The sequence below is a fragment of the Zalophus californianus genome, chromosome 5 (genome assembly GCF_009762305.2).
Source record: "Zalophus californianus isolate mZalCal1 chromosome 5, mZalCal1.pri.v2, whole genome shotgun sequence".
NCBI lineage: Eukaryota > Metazoa > Chordata > Mammalia > Carnivora > Otariidae > Zalophus > Zalophus californianus.
The window spans coordinates 115,921,169-115,944,659 of record NC_045599.1 but is presented as its reverse complement, the minus strand read 5'-3'; the positions used below and the strand labels follow the sequence as shown (position 1 = coordinate 115,944,659).

At 36.5% G+C, this 23,491-nt stretch overlaps 1 protein-coding gene across 11 annotated transcripts in view; it reads left to right on the top strand.

Annotated features, from left to right (window-relative positions):
* Positions 1-23,491, top strand: part of ITGA1 (integrin subunit alpha 1) — a 167,818-nt gene that overhangs the window by 57,256 nt on the left and 87,071 nt on the right. For 10 of the 11 annotated variants that reach the window (XR_003522259.1, XR_003522258.2, XR_003522257.2 and 7 more), the window contains 4 exons: positions 12,167-12,279; positions 14,689-14,777; positions 14,884-14,995; positions 15,616-15,743. Coding sequence is in view for 8 of the 11 variants with exons in the window: in XM_027606606.1 (XP_027462407.1) it covers positions 12,167-12,279; positions 14,689-14,777; positions 14,884-14,995; positions 15,616-15,743 (442 nt within the window). In the remaining 3 variants the exon portion in view is untranslated. The remainder of the gene's footprint in view (positions 1-12,166; positions 12,280-14,688; positions 14,778-14,883; positions 14,996-15,615; positions 15,744-23,491) is intronic. The other variant, XM_027606612.2, reaches the window with a different exon arrangement.

Below are 23,491 nucleotides of genomic sequence, written 5' to 3'. Positions count from 1 at the left end.
GTCCTTGTGCAAAATAGTCATTGTTCTGTAATTGTTATTCTGGCAAGAGTTCTTTAATTGTTCTCATTCTAGAGAACAATTCAGCTGGAAGGATTGAGAGGCAGATGAGAAGCTATATTGAAAGGGTTAATATCACTTCCATAAGATATTATTGAGCTTCTATTTTTGGTAATGTACTAACCTACTGAGTTTGGTTTACTGTTTACAATGAACCTTACTGAATTTCTTTTATACACTTTTAAGCCCGTTAGTAATGATTCAGTTCACTTCAGGTATGATTTTTAAAGCATATTTAACCTGTTGAAAATTACACAAAATTAATATTAAAGCTCTTTTACTTTATATTTAACATAATTTTTAATGCCTCTTGTTTTTTGGGAAAAAAAGAACAAGAAGTTGTTAAACTTTGCTTCAGTTTAATAAGTTAAACTATTCTAGTAACAAAAAGAATAATCAAAAAGAGATCTATACTTCTTAGGAAACAGTAATCTATCACTCTACTATATTTCACAAATAAAAAAATATGGATTTTTTGACATTTCACTTTATCTTTTAGACTTCATTTGATCATAAGCCCCCCAAAATGATCAATAGTAAGAATTTGAGTTCTCACATTTTCTGCATACAAATATTATATCCTAGGTACAAACTAGAATTTGTGGAGGTGTTTCACTCTCTACTCTCCTTACAAATATCTTAGATGAGACATCTAATAATAGAGTATGAGTTTTGTATTCTTTGTCCTTCCAACCTATACTCTCACTTGCCACCCCACCCCCACCCCATTTAAGGTTAGATAGGTAAAATCATCTCTCTAGACACCAGTTCTATTCCTTTAGGCATTATGCCTGCAATTCAGGGAGCTCTGCCTCTCAGAGAATAATGTGAGTGGGCCAAGTATAAGCTACAATAAACTGAAACTCAGTTGGGCAGTAGCTCAGTCAGTTAAGCATCCAACTATTGATTTCATCTCAGGTCATGATCTCAGGGTTGTGGGATCAAGCCCTGCATGGAGCCCTGAATCGGGCTCCTCAGTGGGCCTGGAGCCTGCTAGGGATTCTCTCTCCCTCTGCTTCTCCCCACCTATCTCCCTATGTTCCTCCCCATATGTCCAGCGACTGATGAATGGAAAAAGAAGATGTCGGGGTGTGTATATGTACACACACACATAATCGAATATCACTCAGCCATCAAAAGAATGAAAAAGAATGAAATCTTGCCATTTGCAACAACGTGAATAGAGCTAGAGTATATTATGCTAAGCGAAATAAGTCAGAGAAAGGCACATACCATAAGATTTCACTTATATGTGGAATTTAAGAAACAAAACAGATGAACATAAGTGAAATAAAAAAAAGAGAGAGATAGAGAGGGGCAAACCATAAGAGCCTCTTAACTATAGCAAACAAACTGAGAGTTGCTGGAAGGGAAGTGGGCAGGGAATGGGCTATATGAGTGATGGGCATTAAGGAGAGCACTTGTGATAAGCCCTAGTTGTCATATGTAAGTGATGAATCACTAAATTCTACTCCTGAAACTAATGTTATGCTATATGTTAACTAACTAAAATTTAAATGAAAACTTGAAATATTAAAAAAAAACAGTTGTGCTAATCAGTATAATATACACTATAAATTCAATAGGATTTAAGAGAAGGAGGAATTGATTCTTGACTCTTGAGCTGAGTCTTGAAAGATGATTTAATTTTTAATAAAAAAAGAAGCAATGCCCCTCCAATCTGGGAAGCGCCATAAGCAAGGGCATAGATTTGAGAAATGGGTGTGTTTGTAAGCAAACAGGACTGACACAGGGATGATAGAGGAGAAATGGTAGTGGCAGACCTTAGAAACCAGACGAAGAAACTTGGACCTAAGTAAAGGGCACTGAGAACCATTGTAGGTGGTTTTTATGAACCTTAGTTTAGGAAATTACGTAAAGATTGGATTGGAGAAAAAAGTACCTGAAAGCTGGGGAATCTATAGGTAAGCAAAAATAGCAATCTGGTGCTTAAGAGATGAGGTCCCAGGCTAGATTAGGGAGAACTGGAATGAAAGAAAAGTGTATCCAAGATAAATTTAGATGAATCATTGGTGGAAGTTTGGAAATGTCAAATGGAGATGTAGGAGGAGTCAAACATATTCCAGAATTTCTACACTGGATCATTGGAAATAGGGTAGCCATTTAGAGGAAAATATACAGGAAAGAAAAATAAGTTTTATCAGGAAGTTGGTAAGTATGGTTTTAAACAGCTTGAGTATGTCTGGATAGTTGGAAACCTGAAATGGAATACAGATAAGAGGGAGAAGTTAATATATTAGAGGAAATATTTAGAGAACAAAGACTGGTTTTGGTTCCCACTTGCAATTTAGCACCGGGCCTTAAACATAATATACATTCAATGATTATTTGTTGGCTGAAAAAAATGAATCTAGTTTAACTCCCTGTTATCATTAATGAAAAAACAAGCACACACACACAAGTAATGTTAAAAATGGCTCTTCTATGACTATTATCAAAAACACAAAAGAGAAGTGTTGGCAAGGATGTGGAAAAAAGGAAACATTTGTGCACTGTTGGTGGGAATGAAAATTGATGCAATCACTATGGAAAATAGTATAGAGGTTCCACAGAAAATTAAAAATAGAACCACCATATGATCTAGCATCCCACATCTGGGTAAATATTCAAAATAATTGGAATCAGGATCTTGAAGAGGTATCTGCATTCCCATGTTCATTGCAACATTATTCGCAACAACCAAGATTTGAAAGCAATCTAATGTCCATTGATGGATGAATAGATTTTAAAAATTGTGTCATATACATAACATTGAATATTATTCAGCCTGAAAAAAGGAAGGAAATCTTGCCTTTTGAGACATGGAGGAAACTGGAGTACATTTTGCTCAGTGAGATAAGCCAGACACAGGACGAATACTACATGATCTCACTTATATAAGGAGTCTAAAATAGTCCAAGTCATAGAAGTAGCATGTGGAATCATGGCTACCAGGAGCTGGGAGGAGGGAAAACAAGGAAGTATTACTCAGAGGGCACAAAGTTTTAGTTATGCAAGATGAATGAGTACTACAGATTCACTGTACAGCATAGTGCCTATAGTTAACAATACTGTACTGTATACTTAAAAATGTATTAAGAAGGTAGATCTTTTTCAAGTAATTATGCCTATATAATAAGGCCCTAATAAAAACTCAGGACACTGAGGCTTGAGTGAGCTTCCTGCTCACTGATGGGCTGCAAGTGTTGTGTCCTGAGGACACAGAAACTTCACATTTGGGACCCTCCCAGACCTTGTACTGTGGTCTCTTTTGGAGGACTCATCTTAATTTGTATCCTATTATAATAAACTATAATCAGCAGTATTAAAAAAAAGAAGGTAGATCTTACGTTAAGTGTTCTTATCATGAAATAATAATAATAGTAACTAAAGAGTATTGGAGGAAAAAAAAAGAGTATTGGAGGAAACTTGTAGAAGCGATAGATACGTTTATGGCATATAGACTGGGGTGATGGTTTAACAGGTGTATACTTGTCTCTAAACTCATCAAGTTGTATACATTAAGTATGTACAACTTTTAATATGTCAATCATATTTCAATAAAGTATTTGTTTTTTTGTTTTTTTGTAAGTGACTTCTGTCACTACTTAGCGCCAGAGCTGAAAATAGAACTCACATCTCTCCACTCCCAGTCTGGTGCTTTTTTCTTTATTAGAACTATATTAAGAAGTAAATGCTGATAATAACTATCTTCACAGTTTCAGACTTTACATGTTAACATACATGTGAGAATTTGTGAGCATTTGAATGTATAAGGATGTCAGATAATTTAATTCCATTTTGTCATTCCATATTCACAATGGTTTTATATAAGAGGTGTGAAAAATCAGAATAACAAAAGCAATGTGGCCAACTGAATTTAAAAGTAAGCAAACTACAAAAATCTAAATGTCTAAACCTTTAAGGATGGCATAGTAGCAGCATATTGTTCTAAAGAGATCCAGGCACTGGTACTGTAAAATAAATTTTAGAAACATGTTTGGATATTCTGTGTTTATAAAAGCTGATAGGATGCAGACTTACTTTAAGAAATTGCCTATGGAATAACTGACGTATTTGGAGGACGTGGATTTTGTTACTCAGGTTTTCTCCAGAGGTGGGTACCTTTATAAATCATATTTACTACTCAGGTTTTGGAAGCTCATCAACCTCAGATTTTTAAAAATCACCCTGACCCATATTGCATCTTGGCTGAAGTTTGCCTAAAGAAGTGGGGGTGGGAGGGTTGGGGTGGCTGGGTGATAGACATCGGGGAGGGTATGTGCTATGGTGAGCACTGTGAATTGTGTAAGACTGATGAATCACAGACCTGTACCTCTGAAACAGATAATACATTGTATGTTAAAAAAAAAAAAAGAAGATAGCAGGAAGGGATAAATGAAGGGGGGGAATCAGAAGGGGAGACAAACGATGAGAGACTATGGACTCTGAGAAACAAACTGAGGGTTCTAGAGGGGAGGGGTGGGGGGATGGGTTAACCTGGTGATGGTTATTAAAGAGGGCACGTATTGAATGGAGCACTGGGTGTTATACGCAAACAATGAATCATGGAACACTACATCAAAAACTAATGATGTAATGTATGGTGATTAAGATAACATAATAAAATTAAAAAAAAAGAAGTAGTACTTGTTGGTCCATTACAAGTGCAGTCTGTGCATTTGAAAAGCATTACTTTAGGGCACCTGGGTGGCTCAGTTGGTTAAGCGACTGCCTTCGGCTCAGGTCATGATCCTGGAGTCGCGGGATCGAGTCCCACATCGGACTCCCTGCTCAGCAGGGAGTCTGCTTCTCCCTCTGACCCTCTTCCCTCTCGTGCTCTCTATCTCTCATTCTCTCTCTCTCAAATAAATAAATAAAATCTTTAAAAAAAAAAGAAAAGCATTACTTTAATTCTTTAGAAAGAATTAAAAGTTAACAAAAAAGGGCAGCCTTATGCCCCCTTTACCTTTCAAAAGTTTACTGTGAAGTGTAATTTACTTTATATATTTGGCTCAGAAACCACATGTTTTCTCAGTAGCAGAACACATTATACCTCTGATTAAGATCAGCCGTTGTTCATTATGGCTAGCATGAGTTGAAACATCCAAATAATTGCAATGTGGTTCAGAAAAATTCACAGAGAACACAATTAGTTTAATACTTTTGCTTTGAAGAAAAGAAACTTAAATGTGCTCAGCATTGCACAAACTTTCCAGATTTAGTGGTAATCACCAGTATGGCAAAGTTTCCACCAAATGGGAAAATGTGAGATATTGTCTCAGGGCTTTCCACTCTGTGGCTCCTTTGCTTCATTCCTTTTAATATGTGCATCAACCCTTTTAACTGCTGTTCAAGCAACCATTCTTGGGGTTCAGTGACTTCAGTGAGCCTGCCTCTCAAAGTAGGTTTCATGATGCAGATACCTCCCTAGTCAATCCTCCACCCAATATATATCAAAATATGTTGGCTTCCTGCCTTTTCCCTAGAGGACCCTGCTTTATGCCAAGTAAGGTTTACCAGTGAATTCATGTGATTGCTGCTCTATTTCCAATGTATGTATGTTTTAAGTAAGACCTATTCAAGCTTGGGGTAAGAAGATTTTTCAAAGGTTCTAGCACATTTTCTCTTACAATTATAATATAATATTTATTTTCCATTGTTTATAATATCTTTTGAAGTTGAAATTTCCTCCTTGCTAAACTTGTCATTTCTTTGGCTCACCTCATTTCCACCCCTATACCTTTCATTACTGAAAGTACTGCAGCTAATGGGACTACTATGTAACTTCATTTTCCAAGATGACCAAACACTCAATTCATTTAAAAAAAGGGGGGTACTGGCTGGCGGGGGTACTTGGTACTCTGATAGTGACTTTGGCTTGGACATCAAAAAAGAGGTGAAAAGAGTGTTCATGAGATAATGTAAATATGAGACAAAAATCTCTAGAAAACTATCTTTTACAGAGGAAAAAACATAAATATGAAGTAGAGGAGTCACAGAACAGCTACTCTTCAAATAAGTAAACTAATGGTCACAATGACAAGAATGACTATTATGAATAGCAAATATTTCTCAGGTTACTAAATTTTGTTATGACTGGAGCTTTTTCATAGAGGAGAGCAGATTATAAGATGAACTTTTAGAATGAGTGAATGAGAATCAGAATTAGTCATTTTAGAATGAGTATAGAAAGAGTTAGAATTAGTCATAGAATGGGTATAGAAAAAATTGTTTCTCTCACTTTGATGATCTTTGAGTTCATCAGGTGTTTCTCTAGAGATCAATAATGAGATCCAGAACATTCTTTAATCCTCTTAATCTGCACACACATCATTGCAATAGTGCCATAGAAAAAGCAAAAATCTAATAGAAATAAAATGTAATGAGTTAAAGCAAACTTGCATTAAAATTTGAAATAACAATATCATCATTCATGACACAATGTATCTTGGGTCTTCACACAGTGACCCTATGGGTTTGAGCAGATACCATTGTTACCATCCTCATTTTCTAGACAGGAAACTGAGACTCAGAGAATGAACTGCCAAGGGTTTAATATAGTAAGTATGTATCAGGGCCAGGACATGGAACACCAGCCTTCTGACTTTCAGCCAATTCTGTCCTGTAACCACAAGGATTCTCTGGAAACTTGACCTGTGGAAATGCCTCCTGTGCCATGCCAAAGTCATATATGGCATTCTGCTTAAGCAAAAGATTCAGCCTCTAAAATGGAAAAGAAGACTTCACAATTAGGACCTCTTAGCTGGTCACATGAGTCATAAATTCCCAGGTCTGTCTTATTCAGATTCTTAGCGCATTTGATACAATCATTAATTCATTCACTTAGTAAATACTGAATGCCTATTTTGTTTCTGGCACTCTTATAAGCCTTAAGGGTATATGAGTGAACAAAATAGATGAAAATTCCTGCTATTGTGAAGGTTGTATTCTACTGGGGAAGGAGGGAACAAAAAATAAATAATAAATGTAATAAACAGGTAGGTTATATCATGTCAGAATGTAGTAAGTATTTGAGAAAAAAGAGCAAGATAATGGGGATTGAGAATACTGGAGATTCCTGAAATTCCATAAAGACTATGCTGATACTTTTCTAGGATCTTGTTATTTTTATACAGCTTGGGAAAAGTGAGACTTACTTCAGATTAGGTAGTCCTGGTCTACTACACTACTGCTTTCTGAGCTCTCACACCTCAGGGCTTACTTCTCCAGAATCCAGAATCGGCCATGGCTCCAGTTGCTATTTCGGGTCATTTCCAGTGATCCCCATACTGTAGGGGCTTTCTATTGCCCTAGAAATCAAATATAAACTACAGAGCCTCTCCTTTAAAGTCAGAGGCATGCCACTCTCAACCTCCCTGCTCCAGTGTATACAGAGGCTCTCCACTGTGTTCCCACCACCTGGACCTCCTCATCACCCTCATTTTCAGCCCTCACTCTCCTGTTTTCAACTTTTGCTTGGGCTGCAAATCTCTCTTCTCTCCTGTTTTAAAATTCACAATAACTTTACTATTAACATGCCATTCAGCACTCACTTTTCATCAATTATCCTAGATTTTCCCCAGCTAATGGTACATGTTTCCTAAACTAATCAGTACTCTTCTACACACATAATTTGTCTATTTGGATCATGAAATCTTCGCATTGGAAGGGGTTTGGAGGCCTATCTTACATCTACAGTAGAAACAACTTCCAAAACATCCCTGACTTCATTTTGGCCTGAGGGTTCCCTAACTGGTCTACATAGGCCCTGTCAGTTTAAATCTAAATTAAATCTCTGCAAGCCCCCCACCCAATTACCTCTGTCCCTAAATCTCATGAAATGGCAATTGCTACTGTTTTCAAAGAAAGAAGGAAGGAAGTTAAGGAAAGAAAGAAGGAAAGAAAGGAGGGAGGGGCTCTAGATTAAAACTTTATCCTCCCTTCCTGTTTCAGTTATCTCTTGGTATATAACAAATCATCTCAAAACTTTGTGAGCTCAAACAATATTTTTTATTATTTCTCAAGATTTTGAGGATTGCATAGGTGTTCCCCTGCTACCTGGGAACTGCATGAATGCTCATCTGGTACCTCACTTGGGACTGGAGGGTCTAAGATGATTTAACTCACATGCCTGGCAGTTCATGCTGTTGGCTCAAGCACTACTTCTCCCCCATGTGACCTCTCATCCTCCATTAGGCTAGACTGGGCTTCTTCACAGCATGTGATCTCAGATTTCCAAAAGAGTGAAGTAGAATCTGTAATGCATTTTTTTTTAATTATTGAAATATAGTTGACATACAATGTTACATTAGCTTCAGGTGTACAACGTATTGATTTGACAATTCTATACACTACTCAAGCCTCAGGAGTCACAGTGCTGTTTCTGCTGCCTTCTGTTTATCAAGTAAGTCCCAGTTTGACAGGAGGAAAAAACAGATTCTGCCTTAGTGAAGGACAGTGAAGGACAATGTCACATTACAAAGAATGCAAAAAATTTCCAAGCCATCTACTACAGTTTCAAACCTCTGGATACTGGGGCACCCAGATCCCTGCCTAGGTAATCAGTGGCCCTTCCTCATGTCTAAGACAAATTTGTCCTTCTGGATCCATCCCTTCCACCAGCTCAGGGGCTCTCTCTTCTGTAATATTAGCCTTTCTCTTGTTACTAGCTCTCTCTCAACATCATTTATCAATATATGGATGCCTTCCATAATAAAATTAAGCTCACCTCAAACCCTTGATGGTTTGCATGGGGGAAAAAAGCCCACACATATTGACATGGCCCATCTCCTTCATTTTTAGCCAAATGTCTTGAAACGACGTCTGCTCTTTACTCATGGCTCCCATTTTTTATATTCTTTCCTCGTTGTCTTTTGTGATACCACTGTTTCCTAATTCTCTCTCTCCTTCTCTGGACACTCCTACCAGTTTTCTTCCTTTGCTCATTAAAATCTTAGGTGTTATTTTTTCCTTCAGCTCTCTTCTTACTTTGTACTCTCATAAGGCAGTAGTATTTATTCTTAGGGCCTCAACCATGCTCAGAGCATGCTCATATATGTTCCATGTGGTTTCTGAGATGCTCACCAGCAAGACTGAGCCCAGAGCCCTGCAGAAGTAAACCATTATCAATGCACTCTATCGGCCTTTCTTCCCTCTATCATTTTCCCACCTCCACATTTGTGTGTGCTTGGAATTGCCTCCCCAAAATCTACCGGCACCAAAGTCCTTGTCTAGGGTCTGCTTTTGGGGAAACCTAGAGTAAGATAACTTATATTCTATTTGTAGAAATTGTTCTCCCTTCCTCTCCACTTCCTAAATTCAGATCCTTCTTTCTTGTCTGGGTCTAGAAACTCTTACCTTCACTCTCTGAGTCTAATTTTCCCCTTTCCCAATTTATTCATGACACTGCAAGCAAATAAGCTCTGTAAAGCATTTGATCATGTCACATCCCTCCTTAAAAGCATCGGTGGTTCCCAACTCTCCCCTCCATATAATAAATCCAAATTCCTTAAACTGGACTATAGGGATGGTCGTGATCTGGACACTGTTTAGCTTGCCAGGCTCAACTTCTACTCCAGCTACGATGAGCTACTTGGACCTACCAAAGAGCTATTTCTTCTTGCTTCTAAGACCTTGCTGAAGTTGCACCAAGTTCTGACCTATTCAGTATTATAATAGTCCATTTATAGTTCTGCTTTCCCCCTAAGTTTTAAGCAACCTAAAAAAACGTGTTTTATTAATTTCATATCCCCAGGGCCTAGTGTACATGCTGGGCTTATAGACTGTTCTTAATAAACATTATTCAATCTATCTAGCCTCAACTTAAATATTTAAATAGGCTCACTACTTTCCTCTAAACTGTCTTAACTATAAAACTAATCAATCACATTAAAAAAAGCTTTGAAAATATTGGGGAAAGAACACTAACCATAACTTCCTTAATATAATTTGTTTTTTGATGAACTCCCTTTTAATCTATGTTTTACATAGATGTAGTAGTTCCATTTTTACAGATGAAGAAACTAAGGCACAGAGCCTAAGTGACTTGTCCTAAATCATGCAACTAAGTGACAAAGCTATGATTTGAATGCATGAAGTCTGGCACCAAAGTTCATGCTGTATTTAATGGAGAGGATTAAATTACTTAGTTTATGGAAAGCACTTAGAACAGTATATGGCACAAGGTATAGATTTAGTAAGTGCCAGCTATTATTGTCATTGCTATTATGATGAATACATTTAATATAATTTGTCATCCACTTTGAATTGTCATAGATTTTCACTAAATGAGGTAGATTTTTACTTTGAATTAGATCATAAATGATTTTAATACCACCATACAATCTCATTAACTATTATTTTTTATGACTGCAATATTCTATAGAATGACCCTGCAATAATTAGTTTTTGCTATTGACTATATTTTTTTCATCTTTTATATTGTATATAACACTATGAGCATTATTTTTTATGCATTAAGCTTTTTCCCTTAATTTAAGCCATTTTTTTAGGATAGATTGCCAGAAGTAAGAATTATGCATTAAAAGGTTTAAACATTTTTATGGTTATTTATGCATATAAAAAATGGCTTTACAAAGGCATTAAAGCATAGCTATGTTTTAGGGAGTCTGTTCAACAATTCAATATTTGCATGTTATAAAACATTTTCATTAATACTAGCTTTATCCAAAGAATTTACACAAAATAAATCCCATTTCTTTTCAATATGAGAGACTTTCAAATATTTAGATTTTTTTTTTTAAATATATGCCTTCAGCACCTACACTCCAATGGAACCTCTCAACTCTCCTTCAGATTTTTTTTTTTATGCTAAACATCCCCAACTTTCCCTCAAGCACCTCTGGTCTGACAAAATTACCAGGTGCTTAACCATCTGAGTCATAACTCCCAAATACATCCCATTGTGCCTATGTCCCTTTTAATTTGGAGATTACAGACATGGTCTGACAGTGCAGAGCACAGAGGGGTGATCACTTTCCTTGACCAGGGCATCTATTTCCAGCAATGCAGCCTACGGTCACTTTAGCATTTTTGATACTAAAATACACTGTTGGCTCATGTTTACTTGCTATCAACAAACCCCCCTGTCATTTTTACATGAACTCCTATTGAGTCAGGTTGCCCACATTCTGTATTGATGTAGATAATAGTATGCAGCTAAGTGAAGTTATTTACATAGGTTCATATTAAATTTTAACTAGTTTATTAAGTTTCTAGTTCCAGAATTTTGAGACACTTCTGATTGCCCAAATAGATATACTGATTTACTTGATGCATAACTTTATGCTTTCTGTATCTTCTCAAAAGTCATAAACAAAGATACAGGCTAAGACAACCCAAGTACATTCTTATGGCACATAATTAAAGTCCTTTGGTTGATAGTAATCAGCATCTTTGTATATAGCTTTTCACCCAGCAATGAATCAGCAGCTGTGAATCCACCCAAGTGCCTTAACACTCAACCACATTCATCCACACTATTCCCAAAGATATCACAGGAAAACTTGTTAAATGGCTTCCTAGGACTAAAATAAATCATGATTATATTTTTTCATTAATTATTATTAAAGCAATTCTATAATTCTGTCTAAAAAGACAGTAAGTGATTTTAACCTGTGTCTCACAACTATCCTTATTTTCTAAATGCTTACAAACTAGTATATACTAATACTAATTCTTATGATAATCAAATGTTTATATTTGCTAACTTCTCTATGAAATTATCAACTCCTCATAGGAAAAAGTCATTTATACTTCCATGTATGCTTTGTGAACTAACACAGCAGCAGGCTTAACCACTATTTATTATTTCAGCCCCCAAATAAAATATATAATAAAGTAATATATAATACAATAAATAAAATATACTGAAATCTCTCCTCTATATATTTTATAGTTTTTTAATACAAATCAACCTGCAATTTGAAGACACTCAGCTTATTTTGAATAACATTACATTATTAACAGAGGGTAACTATCTGATTATGTCTATGAAACTGTCATTGTCTTGGAACTAGTCATGAAATAACTAAAATAAAATGTTTCCTTTTATTCAAAAATGTTAATTGAGTTATGTAACTTCCAGGGTGCTTGTTGGTTCTCCTCTAGTTGGTCAACCCAAGAACAGAACTGGAGATGTCTATAAGTGTCCAGTTGGGAGAGGCAAACCATTACCTTGCATAAAGTTGGATCTACCAGGTACGTAAAGTCAAAACGTTAAAGCCTGATCCTAAATTATACCCAGTATTCTCATTAAAAATAAATTTTAACTCAAGAAAAGATTACAAGAATCTATAAATATTCTTCAGTTCTTATCACTCAGATTCACATAAAATGACATTTTGATTGTCTGCCCTTCATTTGCTTTAGAATTCATTATAGAATACCCATAGATTTAGAAATAAAAGACCTTTCCAAATAACCCCACCCATTACATTGCCTCCACAAAATTTAACTGTTTCTTTTTAAAAAGAAAATAGCACAAGACTTGTAATACATAAATTCTTTTAAAGAGAATAGTACAAGGTAAATTTATATAGAAATGGGTAAGTTTGATAGAAATATCATTGTAATTAGAACATGACTAGAAACTTCCTATTAGAACTATCCAAGAATTAGAATCCTATCAGTGTTCTATACAGTATTAAATACCATCAAATTAGTATATATTTTGTAGGTTTAACTTCAAATATTTTATTTTTGAGTTCTCTTTCTTTCAATTTTGTTTATTATGAACATTTTTCCTGTACATTTATGAGCATAGTTATAATAGCTGCTTTAATATCCTTGTCTGATAATTAGAACATCTGGAATATCTCAACATCACTTTCTATTTATTACCTTTCTCTTGAGCTTGAGTCACATTTTCCTGTTTTATCTTGTGTTTAGTAATTTTGGATTATATCCTGGATTATACTTTTGAGTTATAAGTGTGGAGATTCTAGATCATTTATGTGTCTTTGAATAGTCTTAACTTTTTGTTTTAGCAGACAGTTTCCTTGGCTGAACTCAATTTCCAAACTGCAGTGGGAAGCAGTTAAAAACTCTATTCAGTTCTTCTAATTGTAGCTGAGCTGTTTGAAATTTACCCTGCACATATACAGTTCAAGTCCTTCAGATATTTGGACAGAATATACACGTATATGTTGGAACTCTCTTTTTGTGGTTCTGCTTTCCAAGATATACCCCCTCACTTTGCAGTTGCTGTCATTACCCCAATTTCTGTCCTCTGTTTCTTCAAAACAGTAAGACTTTGAGCTTTATTTGAGGTTTAGCCACTGACAAGAGCCTTCCCTTGGGGGAAAACAAACACATAAACAGGAAACTCACCCAGTGCTTATCTTTTCTTACAAGTACATACTTGCCTCCAGTTTCTGTCTGCTTTTGGTTGCTTTCCAGTGCCTTCAGATGTTTTTTTTTTTTTTTTTTTCTCTCCTTTTCCTAGAGTTATAGTTGTTATTTGCAAAGGACTTGTTCTGATAGGAGCTATTCTTTCATTACTGGGAACTGTAATAGAGTTTTAACATTAGCTTGGAGATTTTAACTACATCAACAACGGTGGAGAAGTTCCTGCTATAGTCCGTAATGTCCCAAGAATGTTCATCCAGGGTCAACCCTAGAATAAAAAACTCTAATCCAGATTATTCAAGACCTGTGTAAATAATAGCCCAGTTCCAAGTACTTTCAAGGCAAACCAGACTAAACTCTGGGACAAGGACCACGGTCAGATTAGGAAGACAGAGTGACCATTCAGGAATCTCGGCTTCCATTCCCTCACTTTAAGCTGTATATGGTTTTAAGGTAGGAAAAACTTCTGGGCCTTAACAGTGAGAGAAATCTTTCTTGAACCTGAGTTTTGCCACTTTCAAATATTTCAGCACTCTGCTAAGCAGGGTTTAGAAGATTTTTATTTCCCTGTCCAATCTTTTTTTTTTTCTTCAGTATGAATAACTGGAACTTCTTGCCAATTTTGCTAGGTTGGCATGCTTCAAGACCCAACGTTCCTATCTCGAATGTCAAATGGTATCCTTTCATTGTTTCTTTTCTCCAAACGTCCTGACCAATGCTCAGTCTTGCTCCAGTTTTGTTTGTTACCTTCATGATGTCCCCATGATGGTGAAATTAATGATCATAAACTTACATTTGGTATTTGAGGGGTTTTTTATCTGCTCTACTACTCATTTTCCCTCTTGTCAGAAATCATGTTTTATCATTGGTTATTTATAACATATAGATATAACATGCAAGGTAGGTGTGTAAGTTTACATTATGTCTATAATATTATGAGGTTAAATATTTTATTTGTTTTAATTAGCAAAAATGTGTGAAAGGCTATCCCACATTCTCTCATTGCCCCAATAGTTCTGCATTCTTTTACAGTTCAGCAAAACTATTTGAGACAGCTATCCAGACAAAGTTTCTGGGACATAAGCCAGGTTTTTAGCCTTAGCTTGTTCATTATATTCCTTAATAATACTTTGAAGACTATTTAGTTGAATCAGACGAAGAAAGTGCTATGATATGAGCAAAGCAAATAGAATGTCTTAATGAGAAGACACTTAATTATACTTTGTTTTCTACCCTCATAAAATTTTGTTCTATTTTTAGTTAATACATCAATTCCCAATGTCACAGAAGTAAAGGAGAACATGACTTTTGGATCAACTTTAGTCACCAACCCAAACGGAGGGTTTCTGGTAAGATAGCAAAGAGTTGGTTAATGAACCAGGAATGCTGTTATTCTAAGACTTTATAAAATCTGTTATATAATTTTTAATCTTATGGTTTTTAATTTTTTAAAAGGCATGTGGCCCCTTATATGCCTATAGATGTGGACATTTGCATTACACAACTGGAATCTGTTCTGATGTCAGCCCCACATTTCAAGTCGTGAACTCCATTGCTCCTGTACGAGGTACACATTTTATGCAATGTTCTTACATGTTTGAAAAGTGTAAGCAATGAATGAGACATATGTATACACAGGAGCATACCAAAGAGCTTGAAGTATTTTCCCAGCTACCAGCATTACCAATTTAGGTAAATGTTTGCTTTGCCAATTTATAACCAAACCTCACTTCTATTTTTGGAGCTGATTATTAGTGTAAATAACCTTTAACAGAATCTTGTTTAAACATCATAGCTAAAGCTGTCACACTGTTTTTATTTAAAGAGTGAGTCTCTTTGAAGAAAGTAATCTCATTTGAAATACACACAGAATGAGAACTGTTATATAAAAAATTCATATTGAGAAAATTTCCAAAGATAACTCATACAATGTTGATTAAAATTAAGTAGAGATGAGTTTTACTTGATAAGAATCCTAAACCAATTGCTATTGAATGCAGTAGTATTTATCACCTTTACTTTTCCTAAAACTATTTTTTCTGATTATAAACCCAATGTATACACTATGTAAACTCTCAGCTTATCTTTTAAAATGAGCTTATTTCAGCTATGAAAACACTCCATACACCTTCATACTATCTAAAAAGACAAACTCCAAATTTGCACAGTTGACTCTTTTTATTACAGAATGCAGCACCCAACTGGACATAGTCATAGTGCTGGATGGCTCCAATAGTATTTACCCCTGGGAGAGTGTTACAGCTTTTTTAAATGACCTTCTTGAAAGAATGGATATTGGTCCTAAACAGACACAGGTATGTGACTATGCATTTTGACTTCTGTTGTCCTAAAGATAAAAATGTATAGATTTTTAATAATACAAAATACTCCGAAAATAAATTAATCAATAAAGCTAATATTTGGGATGAATTTTATATTCCATATGTCTGACCCTGTTATTTTCTAAACAGAAAATATTATGAAAACTGCCATTTCTAATGCTCTTAGAAAGTATCCCCTATAAACCTCTGTAAAATCATGATAGTATTCTTACTTATAAGGCAAGTGTAGCCACCTTTGGTAATGTCAAAGCAGGGTTTCAGAATTTGTGGAAACTAATCTAACATCCCAAAGAACACATCACATTACAATCTCCTTTCTCATATTATGAGAGATATTTCTCACAAGTAAATTCGTAAGTGACCACAGGATATCGCTTAAGGTCCATTTTTTCTCATATTTAATAATTTATTTTCTTAAGCGAAAAGCACATGCTCCATGTTTTAGCTACAGTTAAGTTTGATAGTTTTTTTTAATTTCTCCCCATGAGTATCTGTTTCTAAACACATCCCCTTTATTGTCATTAAATGAAGTGAAACTTATCATGTGGCTCTCCCACTTCAGACACTGAGTTTGGGTTTAACTAATCTAATGTTTATTAAACTGAGGGTTCTTGAGGGGAGGGGGTGGGGGGGATGGGTTAGCCTGGTGATGGGTATTAAAGAGGGCACATATTGAATGGAGCCCTGGGTGTTATACGCAAACAATGAATCATGGAACACTACATCAAAAACTAATGATGTGATGTATGGTGATTAAAATAACATAATAAAACTTAAAAAAAAATCTTATATGGCTGTATGGCTTAAAATATGGAGATGCCAGTGAATAAAAGGCAAATTAAATGTCAGAGTGAAGTCAGTGCCTTGAGAGCAGAAATTAGTACGGGAGTCAGAGTCAAAATGGTTGTTGCATGGTTTGGGGACTGCAGGAGAGCACAGGACATTTTAGGACTGTACAAGCAGACCAATGTCTTTCCTTTTCTTTCTGAGAGCTCGACTTTTGGAGAAATTTCTGAGGCACTGAAAAAGTGGTATGACTGCATTAATGTTTGGCACACCCACACATAGTGTGGGACATAAATACACACAGATGTGTGTATGTGTATGATATGCTTGTATATATTTATGTATATGTATACCTATAAATATAAATTTATATACACATATATATAAAATGAATTTTCCCAAAAGGATAGTAGTTGAAGATTGCAAAGTAGATGGAAAACCTCAAATTGAAATGTCATATGGCTGTGTTCCAAGGCTGAATAGGTGAGAGCTAGGTAAGGGGCAAGGCTGTGTATATCCTACTGTACCATAAAGAAATCTTGAAATCAGTGTAAAATTATTTAAAGAAAATGAACTTTTATGCATCACAAAATGTAAATTTTCCTGGATACAAGTTTCTCATTTGCAGTTAATCTTCCCAAGTGAATTACCAGAGGTTTTGAGGGGATATTATATCTCTTCTTGCTACAGGCCATAAGGCAGCCTGCATCCTTTAAAAGACCACTCCAGAATGTGACTTCCTCCTCCATCTTTTTCTCCTTCTGAGGACCTCTCTCTTCCTTCTTTCCTCTCTTCTCCATCCTTTCTCTCTTTGGTCAATACATTTTCATAGCGCTATAAAATTAAAGCTGGGCAGAATTGTGGAGGTCATTTAGCCCCAAAATCTCAATCTATGGAGGGGATGGAAGAGTCTAAGTAACTTGTTCAAGGTCACTTGCTTACTGATGACAGATCAGAAACCATGGCTTTTCCAACTGCAGTCGGGCTCTCTGTCCTTGCGGAGACCTCTACTTCTGGAGAAGTTTCAGACCTGGTCCTAAATGTCAGGTCTCTAGTCCTTTTCGTTTCATCATGACTGCCCCTGTCCTTCTGCGGCCAGCCCTGTGGCACTCTCTTCCCTGACCCCTGACACACCTGCCATGAAGTGGCTAGACCGCAGCTCTGTCCTCTCTCACTGCCTCCCCCAGGATGTGCTTTCTTCACTTCCACCTGTTTTGCCCACCCCATTTGCTTCCTTAGCCAGTCCTTTCTTTCCAAATTCAAGAATAGTCTTGGAATATTTTTTTTAATTTCAAGTATTTTTTATTCATCTGGAAATTTTATTTTATTTTTAAATTCATTTATCTGTTTCACTGTAAAAAAATGTATCTGTAGCTATTTGTGGACAATAATGCAGCAGTGACATGTTTGAAATTGCTCCACAACCTCAAGAAGGAAATCTACAAGGCTCTCTTAGAAAAATAATCACCGCCTCAGTGGAGATCTGTGCCAGTGATGACTCTGTTTTGTAAAGAAATAGATAACAATCAGTTGCTTATATACTCAACCCATCCTGCTGCAATTTTAATGTTTCTATCCACTAGAACCGTAATTAATTTTATATTTCTATAGTGAAAGTCCTAATAAAGGAGCTATTCTGCCAGCCACCAGTGGAATTCTAGCCAGCCAGTGAGGGCTGTATGGAATCCTATGTCTTTCCTTGGGGGGAACAATCACTCTATTCAGAGGAATAGGGGTCAGGCCTTAAGGGTTCAGATGCTACCAGTGAATGGGAGGGAAATGAACATACTCTGAGGCAGAAGAGTCAGGTCACATTTACTCAGTTCTAAGACACCATTCCACAGAGGGGAAAATTTCAGAATGCAACCCTGTGCACCGAGTCAGTTGTGATATCTGCTGACTTCACCCAAGGAAACCTTCTTCCTAAGGAGAGAGGAGCTTCTTAAATGGCTAAATTTTTATGTTGCATCTCGCTTGTATAATTCATTGTGGAGTTTATCCATACTCCTTCATTCATTTACTCAAATGTTTTTCCTGAGGGTTTACAGTGCACTGGGCTCTGGGCTAGGGTTTGGATAATAGTGGAGAATAAGACAGACACAGCCAGTGCCCTCATAGGGTTTCTGTATAATGCAGTGTTTCTCCAAAAGTGGCTCATAGAATTTCTTTTTCCAAATCCCTGAGGTCCTTGGGCTGTACCCCAGATTTTCAGAATCAGAGTCTCTCAGGGTGGGGTTCTAGAGCCTGCATTTTAAGTAAGCAAGCTACATGATCCTTAAACACGGTAAAGTTTGAGAAACACAGGACTAATGCATTATTCTATATAGTGTACGTGTGTCTGCTGCATCTCTAGATACAGACTTTATATCACCTTTTAATCTTTTTCAGTGGCAGCCAGTGCTTTGCTGTGATATAGTGGGCCCTTAATGAGACTCTGTTGAATAAATGTGTGTATCATAATTAATGCTTTTAAAATTTTTTCTCTGATAGGTGGACATTTAATGAGACACTTTTTCTATAACTGGCATTTTAATATTCTTTTAAGTATATTATTTTATACTTTGGGCTTTAGTGTTTGTACTTTAGTATTTTCTAATCTTTTTCTATTTTGGCTTAAGTTGTATTGATGACTAGTTTCATAAGTAATTCTCTAAATGAGATGGATTGAAAAGGACATATTTACTAAGCCATCAATTTTGCTAAATTGTATTTAATAAGGTTTTAAGTGTAACGCATTTAAACTCCCTTTAAAGTTTGACCTTCCTTCAGTGGATTCAGAAAAGAAATTTGTTCATAGAAATTTTGGAAAAATACTTCCTCTTCAAAGAAATGTGTACTGAAAAGTATGGTTATCTTTCATGTGGTCTTATAGTAATTCTCTCTAAAAACATAAATAATTTATTTTAACAACCATTTTTTTCCCTGACTGGTGGTAACATAATTTAAATAAGTTTGGATTGTTTTGTCTTTTGTTTTTGTTTTTGTTTGTTTTCAATTAAAGCACCCAATTCTGCCCGAAGATTGACAGAATTTGCTTCTGGAATTTTTCCTCCCAAGTACTTATCCTCTGCCGGACGCGGTGGCACGTGCCTGTAGTCCCAGCTCCTTCGGAGGCTGAGGCAGGAGGATCCACTTGAGCCCAGGAGTTCTGGGCTGTAGTGCGCTATGCTGATGGGGTGTGCGCGCCAAGTTCGGCATCAATATGGCTACCTCCTCCCGGGAGCCGGGGACCACCAGGTTGCCTAAGGAGGGGTGAACCAGCCCAGGTCAGAAACGGAGCAGGTCAATTACTTATCCTCCCCACCTTCATTCCTGAAAAGGGAAGATATAAAAATAAATTGTGAGAGAGCCTACAGATAGAAAGCTAAAAGCTGGATGATGAATTCTTAGACTCCTCACCCACCTCAAAGGTATAAAGGAATTAAGAATGGAGTTGAGGGGATTTATGAAGAGTCTAGTGAGAAAGGCTTCAGTGGGATCATACAGTGAGCTTGGTGTGTCCACTAAAGTTGGGACACACCTTGACTAGTGCCTGACCTTTGCCTGAAATACCTAACGGGGGAGATAGCAGCCGACCAGCTCCTGACCGGCAATCAGATGAGAGGTAGCCACAGTGGAATTGGCCTGCAGGCCCAGCGTCTGTCAGTACAAAGAATGTGTGTGTTTATGAATCATCGTGGAATCGTGCTAGGTCCTATCCATAGACTCCTGGAGGTGAGCAGAGGCTTCTTCTGCACAGAAAAGCAGAAGACATCCCTGATGTCTAGGACTGCAGTAGGGAAATATATTCACTCAGACAAGGACGTAAGTAAAGGGAAATCTGCAGAGAACCCACCAGAAGGCTGTTATCACCTGGTAGCACCTGATCTACCTCAGGATAGCACCAGTCAAGTAAGAATTCCTGTATCCTTTATACATCTCTCCTACCCCTGTCCCTGGAGAGGTCAGAAACTATAGTTAATGATCTAAGGGAAGATGAGTAAAGAAACAAAGAAACAGCTGGTTGTGCCCCTTTCTCAACTACATGCTTCTCACCCCCTGTAAGCCTTAGTAAGGGGAGGAGAGAAAATTTAACTATAAATCAACTTTGATATTTTGTCTTCTTGAGTTTGTTTTAATTTAGGTTGAACTATATGAAATTGTTGCTATTTGATCATTTTTTACCTACAAATACAGCAATTTCATGTGGTACAACTAAATTAAAATACAGTTGACCCTAGAACAATGTGAAGGTTAAGGGCACTGACTCCCTGCATAGTTAAAAGTCTGCATGTAACTTTTGACTCCCTGAGAACTTAACTGCTAATAGCCCACTGTTGACTGGGAGCCCTACCAATAACACAAGGAATGGATGAAGACATATTGTATATGTTATATATATTCTATACCGTATTCTTACAATAAAATAAGCTAGAGAAAAGAAAATGTGATTAAGAAAATCATAAGGCAGAGAAAACACATTTACAGTACTACACTGTATTTACCAAAAAAAAAAAGTCATGTATCAGTGGACCCACACAGTTCAAACCTGTATTGCTTACGGGTCAAATTGTATAGGTCTCTTTTTTTTTTTAATAGATATTTTAAAACAAAGAATAAGACATTTATCTTTCTATCTAGGGGTAATGGAAGAACTTCACCCTAGATAAATTTTAAAGGGATCATGAGCCAAAAAAATTTACATTCTGACTCTACCTCATGAGTTCTTGTTTATTATATTGGTTACAGTCATACACTTAGTACAACAGGTAAAGATGAAATATGATAGCCTATTCTCTACAGTCATAGATTTGTCATGTAGTAATAGCATGTATTGAAAGGTAGTAGCAAAGATGTGCAAGTAATTATCAACACAACAAAGAAAAAAATGAAGGAAGGAAGGAAAACAAATAAAAAAGCTTGCATTAAGGAGTGCACTTGTGACGAGCACAGAATGTTGTATGGAAATGTTGAATCACACCATATTGTACACCTGAAACTAATATAACATGACTTGTATGTTAACTAAGTAGAATTAAAATAAAAAACTTAAAAAAATAAAGTTTCCATATGACAATTAGTGTATATTAGTAGAATGCAGCATAATGACAAAAAGATCAACTCCAAATAGTTACTCAAAATTTCTTCCATGTTTCTGTGTGGACCCATTTTTTGCAAACACAGTGAAGGAAATTTTGTAAGCCAATTTTTTATCCAAGACAGAGTAAAGGCTATAAAGTTGCCTTTTAAAAAACCACCTATAAAAACAAACCTGAAACACTCTGAGCTTGCTATAAAAGATATGATGGTATAAACATTACGGAGGTCTTATTGATCCTCAATACCTAAACATAACATTGCTTTTAATAATAAATGAGAATGATATAAATATGCCAAATACGAGTGCATTACCCTAAATAAAACCAGTAAATTGTGAGGCTTGATATAAAAGTGAAATATACTAATGGAACAATGTCTAGATTGTTGCTATCAAGAGTATAGCATAACATTAAACCAGGCAAAATGAAAGAGAGAAATTAATTAAATTTTAGGAATATTATTTATCTTTCTTTTTACTGCGCATTTCATGGCCATTTCCCTAGAAGCCTTAAATATGAGGCCTGATTCATCATTTTGAAGTCTGAAAAGAAGCCTGACTGCACCTTGCAGCCATATCCTTGTCAATCAGGATATACTTTCCGACAGTGGTGCTGTGAATGAGGTGAATCTTCTCTATCACTAACCACCCAGTCTCCATTTTCTCCTACCTCTATCCATAACTCACCTGAGTTATCTTTCCAGATCTTTTCAGATTATAGCATTTCCCTGGATAAAAAATTACCTATCTTCACCTGCTGAATAATATCCAAGCTCTCCAGTGGATTATATGGCATCTGTCACCTGGCACCAGTCGTTCCCGCTGCCCTCTGCCTCACTGGTGTCTTTTTGCCTCCCTTCTTGCTCTGCTGCCACTCCCACCCCCAGGCCCTGGGTGCTAGGTAAACTTCATAGACTCAGTTCCAATGTCACTTGCTCTGTCACTTTCCCTGATCTTTCCACCCCTGCTTCCCATGAACAATTCTTTCTCCTCCCGTGTTCCCGTACCTTGTGCTCACCCTTCACTTATTGCTCTCATCAATTGGTAGCACTACTTTTTGCTTCATGTGTCTGTCTCTCCTGGCAGACTGTGAATTCCACTTTGACAGCATCGTGCCTTAAACCTTTTATTTATGGACTACAATTTGGAGTTTTATGTGTTGCCAAGCACATAGGAGATAAATCATTTGGGTTGGAAAAATGTCATTGCTGGAATTTTTCTCCTTGTGTTAAAAACCATTGCTGTAATGACCTCCTTCTCTCACTTCACATCATGAAGTCATTGAGCTAGAAGTACTTGTTTGTGGGGACTCCCCCCAGACATCCCTTTACATTAGATTTCAGGCTTTTCTTTGCAGGTGTTCCCTCCCCAGCCCCATTCACCTCTCATCCTGATTTCAGCCACAGTCTTCTCTCTCCTTGGAACTTTACTTTTACTCTCCTATCCTTGCATTTTTGAACTTGGATGAGTTTCATTGCAGCAGCATTCAAGAGGGCAGCTAAAGACACCCTTTTCCTAGAACTTATATCTATCATCTATCAATTTTATGTTTCTGAGAACTCATTTCATGTCCTTGGGAACCAGTCTCATTTATGTCCCTCTCCATAGTGACAAGAGGTTAAGCCTAGTTTCAGCTAAAATAGCCTCGGAATGGTCCATGATGATGGTTCACTCGGACTACAATCTGTATTATTACCACATCATACTCTGACTTGATTACATTAGAAGCATATTATAGGGCAGGGCTTCTGTACCATAGTTTGGTAAAAGGAAATATAAAATTGGCCAGACACAAAGCCTGAGGTCTTTTCATGTTAAGCAATTGTGCATCTTACACTGAAAACTCAATTGTTTTACC